The following is an 18,715-nucleotide window of genomic DNA, read 5'->3' as shown; positions in this document are numbered from 1 at the left end:
AAGCTAATGGAGCAAATAATTAAGCAATCAATTTGCAAACATCCAGAAGATAAGGTGATGATAAAATGTCGGCATGGAAATGTCAAGAACAAATTGTGTCAAACCAGCCTGGTAGCTTTCTTTGACAGGGTATATCTTGACTTTAGTAAAGTTTTTTGATACTGTCTCACATGACCTTCTCATAAACAATCTAGGGAAATGCAACCTAGATGGATCTACGATAAGGTGGGTGCAAAACTGGTTGGAAAACCATTCCCAGAGAGTAGTTATCAGTGGTTCACAGTCATGCTGGAAGGGCATTACGAGCTGGGTCCTACAGGGATCTGTTCTGGCTCTGGCTTTGCTAATATCTTCATCAGTGATTTAGATAATGGCATAGAGAGCACACTGATAAAGTTTGCAGATGATACCAAGCTAGAAGGGGTTTCAAGTGCTTTGGAGGATAGGATTAAAATTCAAAATAATCTGGAGGAATGGTCTGAAGAAAATAGGATGAAATTCGATAAGGACAAATGCGAAGTACTCCATTTAGGAAGGAACAATCAGTTATGCACACACAAAATGGGGAAATGACTGCCTACGAAAAAGTACTGCAGAAAGGGACCTGGGGGTTATAGTGGACCATAAGCTAAATATGAGTCAATAGTGTAACACTGTTGCCAAAAAAAACCCCACCATGATTCTGGGATTTATTAGCAGGAGTGTTGTAAGCAAGACATGAGAAGTAATCTTCCGCTCTATTCCGCACTGATTAGGCCTCACCTGGAGTATCGTGTCCAGTTCTGGGCGCCACACTTCAGGAAAGATGGGGACAAATTGGAGAAAGTCCAGAGAAGAGCAACAAAAATGATGAAAGGTCTAGAAAACATGACCTATGATGGAAGATTTGGGGGGGGGGGGGCGGGGGAGGGATTGGGTCTGTTTGGTCCGGAAGAAGAGAAGACCGACTGGAGATATACCTTTTCAAGTACGTAAAAGGTTGTTACAAGGAGGGAGAAAAATTGTTGCACGGGCAACCTTAATACTGGCATTGCATAATCTGGGTGCTTTGCAACCTTAAATTTCTTTCATAGGTGTTTTTGGTAAATTTAGAAATACATTTGGGCCAGCACCAAGCACCTAAATGCTTTCAAAAGTATATTTTAAAAAAGCAGCTTTTATGCTTAAAGGCCAGCAGTGGAAACCACATGCTTCATATCAGGCTACCAATCCCTACTATTAAATTGAATCAAAAATCTTTCCAAGGCTTTGGAAGTCTTAAATTGTGTGTGAAGCTTATTAAATTTGAGCAGGCCACTAAAGGGAGAGAGTTAAAAAGCATAGATTTTTCTGCTAAGAGTACCTTGCTTCCTCCCATGGAGAGTTTAACTTTGGGAGCAATGCAATAGATCTGAACTCCCACAGTGGGACATGGGAAAACAGGATCTTTCAGGTAATTGGCTCCCACACTATCTGAGGAGTTTGGTAAATTGTAACCAGAATCTTGAATCGTATTTGGAAATGAACAATGGCCAGTACAGTGCTCATAGGACCTTGCCATGCTCAAAGCTGGGCTGCTACATTCTGCATTACTCAAAGCTTTTGACAGTTTTTCAAGGACAGCCCCAGTTAGTTTGCAGCCTAGCCAAAAATATAACACAGCAGTTTTCTGTTCTCTTCCCACTCCCACCTCCTTTTTAAGACTGGCTCAAGCTCTTTAGCCAGGCTTAAATGGAGGGTAGAAAACTTGCAAGTTCCAGATGCTATTCAGAGAACATTATGAATCCTCCACGCCCTGAACCTTCATTGCAAAGGTTGGCCATGCTTCTCAACTGGAAAAGATGCAGTTGGCATCCTCAAGTCATTCTCATATGCAAACTAAGGAAATGTGGTCTACATGAAATAACTATAAGGTGGGTGTGCAACTGGTGGATAGAACGTACTCAAAGATTAGTTATCAATAGTTCGCTGTCAAACTGGGGTGGCATATCTAGTGGGGTCCCAAAGGGGTCAGTCCTGGATCTGGAGCTGGTCAATATTTTCATTAATGACTTAAATAATGGAGTGGAGAGCGTGCTTATAAAATTTGCAGATTACATCAAGCTAGGAGGGGTTGCAAGCACTTTGGAGCACATGATTAGAATTCAAAATGACCTTGACAAATGGGAGAAAAGGTCTGAATTCCCCAAGATGAAATTCAATAAGTAGAAGTACAGAGTACTTCACTTAGGAAGAAGAAAAATTCAAATGCACAAATACAAAATGGGGAATAAAGTGGTGGTACTGCTGAAAAGAATCTGGGAGTTATAGTGGATCACAAATTGAATGAAAATCAAGTATGTGATGCAGCTGTGAAAAAGACTAATATCATTCTAGGGTATGCTAACAGGAGTGTAGTGCATAAGACATTGGAGGTAATTATCCACTCTACTTGGCACTGGTGAGGCCTTATCTGGAGTACTGTGCCCAGTTCTGGATGCCAGATCTTAGGAAAGATATGGACAAAGTGTACAGAGCGTGGAGGAGAGCCACAGGAAATCTAAAAGGCTTAGAAAACCTGATGTATGAGAGACAGATTTGGCGGTGGGTAGAACCTTGGGCATATTTTAGGCTTTAGAAAAGACTGATAAGTCTTCAAATATATTAAGGGCTGTTATAAAGAGGACAATGATCAGTTTTCCTCCATGTTTACCGAAGGTAGAATAAAAAGTAATTGGCATAATCTGCAGGAAGCGAGATTTAAATTAGGAAAAATGTTGTATGTGTAAGGATAGATAAGCTCTGCAATAGACTCCAAAGGGAGGTTGTGCAATTCCCATAATTGGACGTTTCTAAAAACAGGTTATACAAACACCTGTCAGGGATGGTGTAGGTTTACTTGGTCCTGCCATAGCACAGGGGACTAGACTTGATGACTTCTCAACGTCCCTTCTGTGCTACATTTCTATGATTCTGGGATTCTCCATATGCATTCGCCTGCCCATCAATATCACTTCTCTTTCTGGTTTGAGTCTGAACCAATTTTACTGCTGTTGACAGTTCAGCACAGCAGAGATTATAGTTATGATCCAGAGGTTCAATAATATTGCTTAATGGTGCTACCAAAATATTTAATATAGCACCAAATCAATCCAAATGTATTAAGAATGTTTTTATTTTCATAGAAAAGCTAGCAGATCAAGTCATGCAAAATCCACAAGTCTTGGCAGCACTGCAGGAGCGACTTGACAATTCCTCTCACACTCCTTCAAGCTATATTGAAACGTGAGTACAATGCATATCAGACTTTCAGCAAGACTAAAAAAATAACAGACCAGATTTACTATTTAGTCAGAAAAATAGAAATGGCAGAGTAAGGAGTGTTGCTGCTTTAATAGATGGTGCAATGGCCACCATCCTAGAGAGGATGACACAAATTGTCCTAGATCAGTTCCACAAACTACTAACTTAAGATTGCATCCTGATAGGAGAGTAGTTCACTTTAGTGTTTAGTTTCTTAACTTGACTTGGCTTTTTTTATGTCAAACTTCAATTCCCCTTAACTGGGTTTTAGATCACTTCTCTGAGGCTATGTCTACACTACGAAATTAGGTCTAATTTATAGAAGTCGGTTTTTTAGAAATCGATTTTATACAGTCTATTGTGTGTGTCCCCACTTAAGACCATTAAGTCGGCGGAGTGCATACACAGTACTGAGGCTAGTGCTGACTTCCAGAACGTTGCACTGTGGGTAGCTATCCCACAGTTCCCGCAGTCTCCACCGCCCATTGGAATTCTGGGTTGAGATCCCAATGCCTGATGGGGCAAAAAACATTGTCACGGGTGGCTCTGGGTACATGTCGTCAGGCCCCCTCGCCCCCCTCCATGAAAGCAACGGCAGACAATCGTTTTGCGCCTCTTTTCCTGGGTTACCTGTGCAGACACCATACCACGGCATACCATGAGTTCTCACCATCACCATACGTCTCCTGGGTGCTGGCAGATGCGGGACTGCATTGCTACACAGCAGCAGCTCATTGCCTTGTGGCAGCAGATGGTGCATTACGACTGGTAGCCGTCCTCGTCGTCTCCTGGGTGCTCTTGGCCGGCCTCGGTGAGGTCTGTCCGGACGCCAGGGCAGACATGGGAGTGACTCAGGTCATTCTCTTTAAGTTTTATCTAATGGAGATTCAATCCTGCCTGGAATATTTGCATAGGGGTAGCTCAGTGGTTTGAGCACTGGCCTGCTAAACCCAGGGTTGTGAGTTCAATCCTTGAGGGGGCCATTCTGCCTCAGGCTGCTCTCCCAGCCAGCAGCACCACGAGCACCCAGGAGACAATGACAGCCAGCAGTCGTACTGCACCATCTGCTGCCAGCTTACCCCTTGCTCCCCCCTCCCTCCGTGAAAGCAACAGCCAACAATTGTTTTGTGCCTTTTTCCGTGTGGGCACCATATTGCTGTCAGCATGGTCATCCACCTGTTGCTTCCGCTGCGACTCTGCTCTCCTGCAGACGGCAAACATGGAGCCCGCTCAGATCACCACAGCAGTTATGACTGTTCTAAACACCACGCGCATTATCCAGCAGTGTATGTAGAACCAGAATCTGCAAAAGCAGGCGAATAGGCGATGGCAGCGCAGTGAGGAGAGCAATGAGGACATGGACACAGACTTCTCTCAAAGTATGGGCCCCAGCAATGTGGACATCGTGGTGATAATGGGGCAGGTTCATGCCATGGAATGCTGATTCTGGGCCCAGGAAACAAGCACAGACTGGTGGGACTGCACAGTGTTGCAGGTCTGGAACTATTCCCAATGGCTGCGAAACTTTCACATGCATAAGGGCACTTTCATGGAACTTTGACTGGCTTTCCCCTGCCCTGAAGCGCCAGAATACCAAGATGAGAGCAGCCCTCAGAGTTCACAAGTGAGTGGCGATAGCCCTGTGGAAGCTTGCAATGCCAGACAGCTACCGGTCAGTCAGGAATCAATTTGGAGTGGGGGCTGCTGTGATTCAAGTAGCCAGCACAATCACTGGGCTGCTGCTACCAAGGGTAGTGACTGGGAAATGTGAAGGTCATAGTGGATGGCTTTGCTGCAATGGGATTCCCTAACTGTGGTGGGGCAATAGATGGAACCCATATCCCTATCTTGGCACCGGAGCACCAAGGCAGCAAGTACATAAACCGAAAGGGGTACTTTTCAGTGGTACTGCAAGCACTGGTGGATCACAAGGGATGTTTCACCAACATCAACGTGGGATGGCTGGGAAAGGTACATGACGCTCGCATCTTCAGGAACTCTGGTCTGTTTCAACAGCTGCAGCAAGGGACTTTCTTCCCAGACCAGAAAATAGGCATTTCAACAACCCCAATGGTTATCGTTATCCTTGGGGACCCAGCCTGCCCCTTAATGCCATACACATGAAGCCATACACAGGCAGCCTGGACAGTAGTCAGGAGCTGTTCAGCTATAGGCTGAGCAAGTGCAGAATGGTGGTAGAATGTGCATTTGGACGTTTAAAAGTGCGATGGCGTAGTTTACTGACTCAGACCTCAGCGAAGCCAATATTCCCATTGTTATTACTGCTTGCTGTGTGCTCCACAATATCTGTGAGAGTAAGGGGGAGACGTTTATGGCAAGGTGGGAGGTTGAGGCAAATCGCGTGGCCGCTGATTACACACAGCCAGACACCAGAGCGGTTAGAGTACAGGAGGTCACGTTCTTGGGCTTCTGGGTGAGGAGGCCATGGAACCTGGGGAGGAGGGCAGTTGGTTACACAGGCTGTAGCGGGGGTCTGTGCTCATGCTGCCTTTCCTGCACCTCAACCATATGCCGGAGCATATCCATTTGATCCTCCAGTAGCCTCAGCGTTGACTCCTGCTTTCTGTCAACAAGCTGATGCCACCTATCATCTTCAGTCCGCCACCTGTCCTCGCGTTCACATTGTGCTTTCCTGGACTCTAACATTGTCTGCCTCCATGCATTCTGCTGGGCTCTTTCAGTGTGGGAGGACTGCATGAGCTCAGAGAATATTTCCTCACCAGTGTTTTTTTTTCCCGCCTTCTAATCTTCGCTAGTCTCTGGGAAGGAGATGATAGTGTTAGCGTTGAAACATTTGCAGCTGCTGGGGGGAGGGAGAGGGAGAGGAGTAGTAGTAGTTAAAGACACATTTTAGAGAACAATGGGTAGACTCTTTCAGGCTGAACCTTGCTGTTAACATTACATAGCACATGTGCCTTCGGTACAAGGTCGCATTTTGCCTCTTATATTGAGGGTCTGCCGGTTTGGTGTGGGAGATCACACACGCAGGGCCAGCGAGCAACAGAATTCGGCTTGCAGGCAGCCATGGTAAGTCAGTCTTTCGGCTTCTTTAACCTTCATAACTTGGAAATGGTTTCAAACAGCAGTGCCCTCATTTCCCATACCAAACAGCTGTTGGGTTGGCCATTTAAAATGGGTTGGCAGTTTAAAAGGAGGGGCTGTGGTTTTCAGGTTAAAGTGCAGCACAAACCAACTTAACCCCCCCCCCCCCCCAATTCTCTGGGATGATTGCTTCACCCCTCCCCCCACCTCTGAATGTCCCCTTAATAAAATTCCCGTATTTCAACCAGGTGACCATGAGTGATAGCCCTCTCCTGAGGATAACACAGAGATAAAGAACGGATGTTGCTTGAATGCCAGCAAACACCAGGACCATACGCTGCCATTCTTTGTTATGCAATGACTCCAGACTACGTGCTACTGCCCTGGCGTGGTAAAGTGTCCTAGCATGGAGGGCGGAATAAGGCTGCCCTCCCAAGAAACCTTTTGAAAAGGCTTTTGGAGTACCTCCAGGAGAGCTTTATGGAGATGTCCCTGGAGGATTTCCACTCCATCCCCACACATGTTAACAGACTTTTCCAATAGCTGTACTGGCTGCAAATTAATCATTAAACACGCTTGCTTTTAAACCGTGTGTTATATTTACAAAGGTACACTCACCAGAGGTCCCTTCTCTGCGTGGCGGGTCCGGGAGCCTGCCTTGGGTAGGTTCGGGGGGGTACTGGCTCAAGGTCCAGGGTAAAACAATTCTTGGCTCTCAGGGAAAACGGTTTCTCCGCTTGCTTGCTGTGCGCTATCTTCAACCTCCTCATCACCTTCTTCGTCCCCAAAATGCGCGTCCCTGTTGTGTGATGATCCATTGACGGAGTCAAAGCACACGGGTGGGGTACTGGTGGCTGCACCCCCTAGAATGGCATGGAGCTCATCGTAGAAGCGGCATGTCTGGGGCTCTGACCCCAAGCGGCCGTTAGCCTCTCTGGTTTTTTGGTAGGCTTGTCTGAGCTCCTTAAGTTTCACGCTGCACTGCTGCGGGTCCCTGTTATGGCCTCTGTCCTTCATGCCCTTGGAGATTTTTTTCAAATGTTTGGGCATTTTGTCTTTTGGAACGGAGTTCTGATAGCACAGATTAGTCTCCCCATGCAGCCATCAGATCCCGTACCTCCCGTTTGGTCCATGGTGGAGCCCTTTTGCGATTCTGGGACTCCATCATGGTCACCTCTGCTGATGAGATCTGCACTCACCTGCAGCTTGCCACGCTGGCCAAACAGGAAATGAGATTCAAAAGTTCGCAGGCCTTTTCATGTCTATCTGGCCAGTGCATCTGAGTTGAGAGCACTGTCCAGAGCAGTCACAATGGAGCACTCTGGGATAGCTCCCAGAGGCCAATACCGTCAAATTGCAACCACACTACCCCAGATTCGAAACGGCAAGGTCAATTTCGGTGCTAATCCCCTCGTTGGGGGAGGAGTACAGAAATCAATTTTAAGAGCCCTTTAAGTCTAAGTAAATGGCTTCGTCATGTGGACGGGTGCAGGGTTAAATCGAAATAATGCTGCTAAATTCGACCTAAACTCGTAGTGTAGACTAGGGCCCAGATTGCTTCTATCATCCTCTGTCTTCTCACTGGGTTATGCTTGGTTTTTAGATCTGAGTTCTCTAGGGTCAGTACTAGGATATAAAGTGAAGGGTTCAACACTTCTGGAACTTTTCTTTCTGTGTGAGAACAGGCTAATCTGTTCAGGGAAGCTTTTGGAGGTTTGGTTCGTATCTGGGAATTTGGCCTTTGTTTTGTCAATGTATATATTTATATAAACTTCTATCCCGATATAACGCAGTCCTCGGGAGCCAAAAAATCTTACCACGTTCTAGGTGAAACCACGTTATGTCAGAGTAGAGGGATTAGAGTGTACAAGGAATAATGTGCTTTGAAATTTTACAAGGAAAGATATATATTTTTATTCCTTTAGGATAAAAATGTTTGTAAACTTGCAAACTAAACCATTTTTGTTAGTAGGGGCAGAGGGTCTCGGGTGGGGGCGCATGAGGGAGGCAGGAGCTGAGCGAAGCGGCGGCAAAACCGCCCAGCCCAGCGGAGCGCGCAGCACCCCCTGGCCAGGGCGCGGAGTTGGGGCCTGGGCTGCAGCACAGATCTGCTCCCTCTGGCTGCAGGCACCCGGGCTGGGGTATGAACTTCCAGCCATGAGCCACCCCCCGGGTCACTGCAGCCTGGCCGAGCCCTGCTGCAGCCCCGCCACGCTGTCTCTGCACGTCTGAATCGACCCCTGTTCCCATTCTCCCCCATGGCCCCATTATCCATCCCTCGGCCCTGGCCCAACACTCTTAACACACTGATGCGCTGATCCACCGGAGCACGCAGCCCCGCCCCCCAGAGCGTTGCTTTACTGTGTTGTATCTGAATTCACATTATATTGGACTGCGTTATTATCGGGGTAGAGGTGTATTTCAGGGTACAGCCCATGAATACATGCTTTTCTCTACAAAATACATACTTTTCCATAGAAGGGTCGTTGTAATTGCACAAACTTAGATGTAAAAAAAGTTACTTTCTGCCTTCTGAAATATTGGGGAGGTTGATGGTCTAGGGGATGGAAGATAATAGTATCAAGGACAACATGGATAAGAAAAGATTCTTATAAAGCTTTTAAATGCCTATTAAAAAAGGAACGTGTATGGGGGGGGGGGTATGACTAAACTATCCTGATATTATAGTTATACTCTTTAGTCATAGGAAGGTTTAATGTACAATGAATATTAGATGTGAAGAAGCTAACCTTCTAGACTTACAGAGCTGTTTATTTCTAGGTTACCAAAAGCCGTAAAAAGAAGAATTGATGCCTTGAAACAACTCCAGGTGAAGTGTGCCCATATAGAAGCTAAATTTTATGAAGAAGTTCATGATTTAGAGAGAAAATATGCAGCCCTCTATCAACCCCTCTTCGATAAGGTAGGAATACTATAAAGATCTTTTCAAAATTGCTGTTTTCTCTCATTTCCTTTGTTTGGGGGTAAATAGAGAAGAGTAAAATAGAAACAAATTATCTCTCCTTTCCCTGTCTTTCCCCCCCCCCCCCCCCCCCCGTCCAGCTGCCTTAAAGCGAAGCTTGGATTACCAATCTAGAACTCTAGCCCTTGTTCTTTTCTCATCCTATCAGGTGTTCCATATTGTAAAAACTGTACTTCCAGTGATAAAGGCTGGAGTTAATTACTCCTTTAGTACCTCTGAAGAGAACTGCTGGAGAGCTGTGTAAAGCACTCTTTTCTACTCCTCTGATTGTATTAAAAACTTGAAGACTTGTAGACAATTTGTCCATTTTCAGGTTTCTATAGCAGATGCAATCGCATATCTAAAGCATGTTTTTGATATCGCTACTCCAGCACCAGTCAGCCAGTTAGGTCTTCTCCTGCAAGGTCTGACATGCAGACTAGTTGACTATATGTTAAAAAACAAACAACCTCATAAAGGAATGAAACGGGCTAACAAAACAAGGCAATACCTGGAAAATCCCTGTCAGATTCCTGAACTTGTTACTGGGTGTAAAAGAAGGTATATAGTGTATATAACATATCCTATACTTGGGCTCTTGGGTTAGTACATTTTAGCAACTTTTCTAGATCCCAGCCTCCTCGCTTTAAAAATTGTTTCAAAAACCAAAACAGACAAACCAAACTGATGCTATGACCATATTCATAAGTCACACTTTCTTTGGTTTACATTCAATAATGAGAAAATAGCAAAAACCTTTCAGGAGGTGGAGGGGGGTGTACATTTTTCTTAAATGTAGACCTCTACACAAAGTAGACAGAGATTCGTCTCTTTGACAGAAGAATTCCTTTAATTGGTGGAGAACATTCTTTAGTACAACAGACTGCCTGTTAATGTCAGCTGTTGGTTCTTACCTCAGTTTTAGCTTTGGGTAAAAATGTTTGATGTTAGATATAAATAATGAACTCTTTTTGGAGACAATTTCATCCTCTGTCTGTTCGTGTCTTTTTCTTTGCATAGCTAATGCATTTTTCTGTATAATCGTTAGGATTGTAATTGAACTTCTCTTAAATGTGAAGTGTATTTGTGGCCTGCTGCGAACTCCTAAAATTGATACCCATGACCGTGAATTTCCTGACATTGACAATATAAAAAACACTCCAGTTTTTGATAGTGGGACAGATTCTCAGACGGAGCACAGCTTCCCTACTCTGGAGCATTGGCAGAATCTGGCCCAAGGAGGCTCATACTAGCGTTGGGGAATCTTCTGGTGACGTAGAGCTAGTATACTGGTTTTGCACTAGCTCTGTTTGCTTTTGGCCAAGTGAATGTGGCTGGTGCTTTTACTAAACACTTCTGGTCTCTGGCTGCATTTTCAGCCTCTTGGTGGTGTTGGCAGCCTGTGTAACTTCAGCCATTAGGCTGCTCCAAAGTTAAGTTGAGGACTTGTCTGGTACAGATCCAGTGAAAAAGTGAACTTCATACCATCTTTGCAGTCTCCATCTTTCCTCTCCAGTGCTGTGATCCTCTGCTGTGGCTGAGGATTTGGCTCTTCTGTATGAAACTTTTTCTGCTCCCCTGTTGTGTGTAAGGATCTCTAGCAAAAGTGAAACTAATGCCTGGTTTATACTAGGAAACGAAGCGACAGTTATACTGACCTAGGGGTATGAAAACTCAACACCTCTGAGCTATGCAGTTAAACCAACCTAACCCCCATTGTAGACCGTGCTAACTCGATGGGGGAAGCCTTGCTGTCAGCATAGGTAGTATCTTCCCTGAAATGCTATAGCAGCACAGCTGCACTGCTATTGTGGTTTATTTGCAGACATACTCCATCTGCTATGCAAGAGTAGGAACAATGAGACTGTATTTGATGGAACCTTTTTTATAGCCAAAGTACGTGAGCTAAAGTTATTTTTGCTGACATTCAGTGATACCTAATTGAAATTGTAGTAAGTACAAAACAGACAATTGTGACTTTCACTTTAAACATAAGTAAATCTAGTTCTGTTTTGTTCATTTATGTTGTAACTTACTGTTAATACATGTGGTAACCACCCTAATAAGTTGTCTGTTACCTTCATGCTCTTACCCTAATAATTGGGGATACTTATCTATCCTAGTAGTGAGTCAATTGTTTTCCTTGATTTTTTTGAGGATTGTTTTGCAAGCTGGGAGTCGTTATGAGAGAATTAATTTTGTATTTTGCCAGAGGCAGTAATTTTGCCCAGGCTTTTATAGCAGCCCAGGGAATTGTTCAGAGTAACCGCTAATTATTGCTTTAATATTTTCTCCCTTAAATGTATAATTCTTTTGTGCAGAGAAGGGACTTTGTCATTGGTGAGGCTGAACCTACAGATGCAGAGTCAGAGTGGCACAGTGAAAATGAGGAGGAAGAAAAACTAGCTGTGAGTAGAAACTAATGATTTAGTTTGAAAATTTGATAAAGTACTAATTTTGTTTATATAGCCTGAAAAATACTATCTTAAATCTAATCTCTCTGAAATCTAGATTTCATATAGAACTCTTGTAATAAGCACATGCCTGGACTGAACACAATGACATATAGGACTTGTCTACATGAACAATTAGTTCATGGCAAGTTGGGCTGTGAATTTAATCTGCCCCGTTCGAGCCCGCCATAGACTGTCTGTGGACCCTGCTGACATGTATTAACAGTTTGTTAATGCTCTTTGATATCCTCCCTTTTTCAAAGAGGACAAGGTTAAAGCGTATTATCAAACTGTTAATGTGTGTCAGCAGGGTCCACACAGATAGTTAGTCCATGGAAGGCTAGTGTGGCGTAGATTCTCACTCTAGCTTGCTGTGAACTAAATGTTTACATAGACAAATCCAAACTTTATTCAGTGTTCTAAAATCATAATCCAGTTTGCTTTTAATTTTTCATGTAAGCAAAAATACTTAAGACTTAACTCCTCTCCCTTCCTGTTGTTTAAATTAAGGGCCAGTGTTGGCACAAGAACAAATGGATATAAACTGGCCATCAGTAAGATCAGGCTTGAAATTGGACACTACTCTGATGGATAGAAACCTGTGAAGTTCTAAAATAGCCTTCTAAAGGGAGTTGAGGAGGGGGGAAAACTTAATCTGTTTTAAGGCTGAACATGGTAAGTCTGTGGAGGGGATGGTATGATGAGATTGCTAACAGCAGTCGTGGCTTGCCCATATGCCATTGTAGACAATGTCTCCAACAGTTGGAGACAAGACACCAGATGGGAAGGGCTCTGAGTTACTACAGGTAACTTTACCAGATCTGTGTCAGTCATGGATTTTGACCACATACTCAGGGTTTAACTGATTGTCATATCTGGGTTTGGGAAGGAATTTTTCCCCAGGTCATGTTAGAAGAGAGCCTATTTTTGTTCTGTTTTTTTGCCTCCCTCTGTAGCTTGGGGCACTGGTCACTTGCTGGTTTGAACTAGAGTAAATAGTGGATTCTCTGTAACTTTGAAGTCTTTAAATGAAGATTTGAGGACTTCAGTAACTCATCCAGCGGTTATGACCCTACTGCAGGAGTGGATGGGTGAGGTTCTGTAGCCTGCAGTATGCAGGAAGTCAGGCTGGATGATCATGGTGGTCACTTCTGGCCTCAAAGTCTCCATTTAAAATTTAAATTTCAGAAATTTACTGAATTTTTACACCAGTCTATTGCCATCAACCATTACTGTTTAATGGCTGTTATTCCTTATCGTTTGCACTGTTCGTAACCTGTTGACAGTATCTTTCTGCTGATGGGTTCCATTCCAGTGCTACATAAATCACCAAAGTAAGAGAAGGCTGGCTGGCTGGCTGGCTGTTCTTTATTTTGGGGGACATAACTAGCTTTTAGTACTAGGAGTACGGATTTGAAAATAGATATCTCATACTTTGGTAAAGTGTATTGTAAAAGCAAGTTTTATTCCAATAAAAAGCATGCTGGATCTTTATATATTCTGTGTTGTAGAAAATATTTAGTTTTTAAGAAGGCTCTTCTATAGCTTCAGCACATTCCATTTATATTTAATGAGTTTTAGGAACTCTCAAAGTTTTTTTTTTTTTTTTTTTAAACCTTTCTGAGGGGAAGAAATGTCTTTAAATTTAAAAAGTTTGTCTTGCTTTTCACTCTTTGCACGTATGCACTTTTTCCTTTCTTCCTCACTTGTTCTCCATTTTCTTTAGTCATTCTTATCTCTTTGCAAAATTAATACTACCCTCATTCTATATTTACTAGTCATTGTATTTGATGGTAATCCACAATACTACCACAAGCACAAACGACAAGGTTTCTAAATCTATGGGATGAGTGGCAACAGTTTATGAAATTACTGGCATGTGTTGAGGACCACCTTTTGGTAACTTCCAGCAGTTCTCAAGCAATTGAAGTTTGTAGTGCTTTGAGACTTCCTATTTACCTATTCTTATGTATATTTACAAGTTCAGTTAATCTTATGAATTGCTGTAAATATTGCCCGAATTTGATCCTCTGGTAGTAGTAATAAATTGCTGTTTCCTGCTCTTGACTCATCACTCAAATAGCAGATCTTGTTGGAGGCAATTTTAAGAGCTTCTGGTGATGCTACCTAGTGGTGGTAGTGCAAAGCAGCAGAATTCTTCATGATGAAGAACTGGATTTGCTGTGGTGTTGGATGAGGGCACAGTAGCCGGGGCGTGTATTAGCACAATCCCATGCTGAATTTTAGTTCTGTATTAAAAAAAAAAAAAAAAATTCTCAACATACAACGAGCAGCTTTCATATATCTTTTAATATATTTGAAGACTGTGGAGTTGTACCCCAAAGAGAAGAACCCGGACAGCATATTCTGTAGGTACTTTTCATTATTACATTGTCATGACTTTCATAGGAGCCATAAGTTTGCCAGGTCTTTCCTAGAAGACTTGGAAAGACAGTCGCTGCCCCACAAGCTACCAATTTAAATTTTAGACAAAGCACAGTGAAAGTGACAAACAGAGAATTGGTCTGTTTTGCCCTGTAGAACAGTACATCCACTTAGTTTAGGCATGTACCTGTCTTTAGGTTTTATTATTTTAGTGTATTTTAAAAAAAAAAAAACCCTGAGTATAGCGAATGAAATTGGAAACTTATATGTATCTTGTAGTCAAGAATTCCATGTAAATTGAAAGCACTTTAAACTAGTGCCAAACCAGCAGCAGTTGTAAGTACTCTAAAATTTACAAATATGGAAAGACCGTTGTAAATCAACATGGGATCTGTTTGATGTGATTTGTAAGTGGAATTGACTGTCTTGGTTTAAAACCATCTCTAAGCATGAACTTTTCACGTCACAATTTTCAGGAATCTGACAGCATTTTAAGCATCTACAGTAGAACTTAAGAGTTACAAACACCTCCAGGAAAGGAGGTTGTTTGTAACTCTGAACAAAACATTATATTTCTTTGAAAAGTTTACAGCTAAACATTGACTTAATATACCTTTGAAACTTTACTATGCAGAAGAAAAATGCTGCTTTCCCTTTACTTTTTTAGTAGTTTGTTTAAACTGTATTTGCTGGTGCGTGCATGTGTACGCACGCTGCTGCCTGATTGCTTACTTTTGGTTCCAAATGAGGGGTGTGATTGACTGGTTAATTTGTAACTCTGAGGTTCTACTGTAGTTTTTTATACTAAGTGAGGAAGGCTCTTAATTTATGGAGAGTTTGTGCTTTTCTTAAACACTTCTATGTTTACTTCATAGGGAGACCTCAAAAACAAAGTAGTAATAGAAGAGAAAGAAGCAGCAGCCTCAGCAGAAGAGTCAAATCCCAAAGGAATTCCAGACTTCTGGTTTACAATCTTTAGAAATGTAGATATGCTAAGTGAATTAGTACAGGTAAGCTAATTCCATTTGAAAAAGCTAACTTCACCTGCTTTTTTCCCCAATTACTAGATGATACTTGAGGAAGATGTGAGTAACCAAGAGCTTGCAGTTCTTGTGAATCCTTTATCTGGTTCTTTGTTTGTTACTAAGTGAAAGTTTTTGATAAATAAGATCTAAGCTGTTTGGAAACTGGTATTGCAATTAGTTCTGCATCCATTAGAGCATATATTCACATTCTACTCACAAAACAATTATTCCCATACATTTTTGCCACTTTATTTCATAAAGGTTTAGGTCGGGGCGGGCAAACTTTTTTTTTTTTTTTTTTTTTTGGCCTGAGGGCCACACTGGGTTTCGGAAATTGTATGGAGGGCCGGTTAGGGGAGACTGTGCCCAGCTGTGCCTCCCTGTATTGGACTGTATTTGTATATTTGATACATTTTGTTGCATTCTGCTCTTATACAATTTATCCTATTAACTTTCTGTTAATATTTTGGAATAATCCCCTAAAACCAGTCATTTTTATACATCTGTCATGTCATGCCTCTGCTTTGCAGTGGAAGTAGTAATTGGATTTTTCATCTTCCAAGAAGTTTAATTTTCAGTCACATGCTACCCCAGGAGATGGCAACTTTAACTTCAAAGATAAGATGACAGATTTCAACAAATGAGAGTTTGGCAAATGACAGTTCTAAACTAACTTCAGAGAACTTGGATCTGAATTTCAAATTTATCACAAACTTGTGGCCAAATTACTAGGTTCTACATAGCTCACTGCTCTGAAGTGAGCTAATTTAGATTAAAATTTGCTTTTCGAAATACTGCCTACTCAAACTTTTTTCCCTTTCTGTTTAGGAATATGATGAACCAATCTTAAAACACCTGCAGGATATTAAAGTGAAATTTTCTGAACCTGGACAGCCTATGGTACGTATTGTTTTTTTGGTTTGTTTGTGTGGTGTTTTCTTTTTTTTTTTTAAATAGCACACAGTAGTGACGGGCGATGGTTCAATATCTTTTTGATCTCTCCCTGCGTACAGCCATCAGTGTGAAGACATGGGGTATACTGCTCTGACTAAAGATTCCAAGGTTCAGGTTCTTAGCACAGATTTGTAGTCATTTTTCTTGCCCTTTGTCTTGTAGTCTAGTCAGTCTTTATCATCACCTTCAACTCTCTTCTACCTCCTCTTGTTGCCCCTTTACTTAGGTTTAAAAAGAGTGAACTAATTTTTGTATTGAAAAATTGAAACAGCTACTTATGCCATATTTAGTGAATGTTGTTCAAAAAGAATCATGGGTACTGTTCATCACATTAGAAAAACTATACCTTCCCCAAAATAAAAAATGGAAATCAATGTGACTTAAGTTGTTAATTTAAAGCATTAATGAAAAATATGGTAGAGATGGAAAAATACAAAATTTTGAATGAAAGATTTCACTTTTATATATTTTTTAAACTGCACTTAGAAACATTTTTTTCCCAGATAAATATACACTTCGAGGTAATATCAACACAGCAGCTGGGAGAAGTGATTCCCAGCTCAAATAGACATACATACACACTAGCTAAGCTCATGCTAATGCCTAAAATAGCTGGGTGGCCACAGCAGTTTGTTACCCATTTAAGTAGTCCCACTCAACCTGCTGCAGTCATACTTTGTCTGGTTAGCCTGAGCTGCAACCCATGGCTCCATGGCCACATTGCTATTTGTTGTTTCTAGCTTAAGCAGAGCTAGCATGCTTAAGTCTACCTGAGCTGGGAATTATACCTCCTAGCTGCTGCATAGATGTGTACTCTGACTTCACTTTTTTTACAGTTTTGTCAAGCTTCTAGTGCAATCTTATCTGTGGAAGGAAAAAGCTAAACTACTAGTGGAGTTTATAAATGAGCACACACAGGGAATCATTTGGTGCTTACCTTCAGAAATTAACTTAAATCAGTATGTCTGGCTCATCATGATTGAACTTTCAAACATCTAGGTTATCAGGAAGCCAAAGTATTGGCAAGTACACCAGAGAGTATTCATGGACTTCAACTGTAAATCTACAATTTTTGAGACAGTTTATTATAATAGGTTTCAGAGTAGCAGCCGTGTTAGTCTGTATTCACAAAAAGAAAAGGAGTACTTGTGGCACCTTAGAGACTAACAAATTTATTTGAGCACAAGCTTTCGTGAGCTACAGCTCACTTCATCGGATGCATTCAGTGGAAAATACAGTGGGGAGACTTATGTACACAGAGAACATGAAACAATGGGTGTTACCATACACACTGTAACGAGAGTAAGGTGCCACAAGTACTCCTTTTCTTTTTATTATAATAGAAGTCATTGCCTTGACAGTAGGTCATGCCAATCTTCTTTTGAATCAAGCACTGCTTGCCTCAAAGATATTTGTCATGGACATTTGCAAGGCAGCAACATTTGCAAAACATAATTGCTTGCATTCAGTTTCCATAAGGAAATCCCATTTTGGTGCCTTAACACCCCATAACTTGTTTTTGTACTTGTTTGGATTTCTGTACTGTGGAATTCCTATTCTTTCAGGGTGTCCCTTACTTAAAGTGGCTAACCATCTCATGAGTGTGTGGTTTTTGTTGTTTTGTTGTTTAACTGGTACATCCTTCAGGCTACCTGTGTTCCCCTAGATATTTTGGGGAGGTCTTTGTTCTGTGTGTGTTTTTTAAAATACCTATTCAGGCATCACTGGCTGGCCTAGTTCAGGGGTTCTCAAATTTCATTGCACTGCGACCCCCTTCTGACAAGAAAAATTACTACGCGACTCCAGAAGGGACCGAAGCCCGAGACCATCCAAGCCCCACCATCCTGAATAGGAAGGGCCAAAGTCCAAGCCCCAGTACCCCGGCGCCAAAGCTGAAGCCCAAGGTCTTCTGCTCCAGGCGGGGGGCCTGTAACCTGAGCCCCGTAATCCAGGGCTGATGCCCTTTTGGCTTTGGCCCTGGGTGGTGGTGCTTGGTCTTCGGCTTTGGCCCCAGCAAATCTAAGGCAGCCCTGGCGACCCCATTAAAATGGGCTCGGGACCCACTTTGAGGTCCCAACTCACAGTTTGAGAACCCCTGGCCTATTTGTTGTCTCTTTTTTGTAAAAAAAATCTTTTGTGGGATGGGGTGGAGGAGACCACAACCTCCCTGAAGTTTCTTTCCATCCCTCTGAATTTCATTCCTGGAGTATCTTCTTTAGAGAAGGCAAAAGTACTTGCCTGTAACTGCTTTTTTGAAAGTATCATTCTGACAAGATTCTTGCTCATGTCCCTTCAGACCTCTTGACGATGTTGTTGGTTTTTGCACGCTGACCCTGTTTTTACATTGTTTTGTAAGGGGATGGATGGCAGGGAGGAAGCTTTCTTCCTGCAAAGTTGAAACTGACTACAGTGTTCTAAGGGTAATGGTCAAACTCATGCTGGCTCAGGCTGGCCAGTAGAGGGCCTTGCAAATGCTCCACCTACTATCACTGCTCTTAAATGAAAAAACCCTAAGAGCTTAGAGCTGACATTGTTTTGTTAGGTAGCTGAGACTAGGGGTCCTGTCAGAATATTTTTAGAAAAATCAGATTTACAAGTAATCTTGTTTTCTC

The 18,715-nt window shown here is 42.4% G+C and overlaps 1 protein-coding gene and 1 non-coding gene across 2 annotated transcripts in view; both read left to right on the top strand.

Annotated features, from left to right (window-relative positions):
* NAP1L4 (nucleosome assembly protein 1 like 4) overlaps positions 1-18,715 on the top strand; it is a 57,343-nt gene that overhangs the window by 12,643 nt on the left and 25,985 nt on the right. Inside the window, exons 4-8 of the mRNA XM_074954861.1 lie at positions 3,144-3,243; positions 9,106-9,247; positions 11,608-11,694; positions 15,000-15,134; positions 15,978-16,049. Of these exons, the coding sequence (XP_074810962.1) occupies positions 3,144-3,243; positions 9,106-9,247; positions 11,608-11,694; positions 15,000-15,134; positions 15,978-16,049 (536 nt within the window). The remainder of the gene's footprint in view (positions 1-3,143; positions 3,244-9,105; positions 9,248-11,607; positions 11,695-14,999; positions 15,135-15,977; positions 16,050-18,715) is intronic.
* On the top strand, positions 13,000-13,125 carry LOC141990273 (small nucleolar RNA SNORA54). The gene has a single exon (XR_012640141.1). It is a non-coding gene; the product is annotated as a small nucleolar RNA SNORA54 (small nucleolar RNA).

The sequence above is a fragment of the Natator depressus genome, chromosome 6, assembly GCF_965152275.1.
Source record: "Natator depressus isolate rNatDep1 chromosome 6, rNatDep2.hap1, whole genome shotgun sequence".
NCBI lineage: Eukaryota > Metazoa > Chordata > Testudines > Cheloniidae > Natator > Natator depressus.
This window is presented reverse-complemented; position numbering and strand designations above follow the sequence as displayed.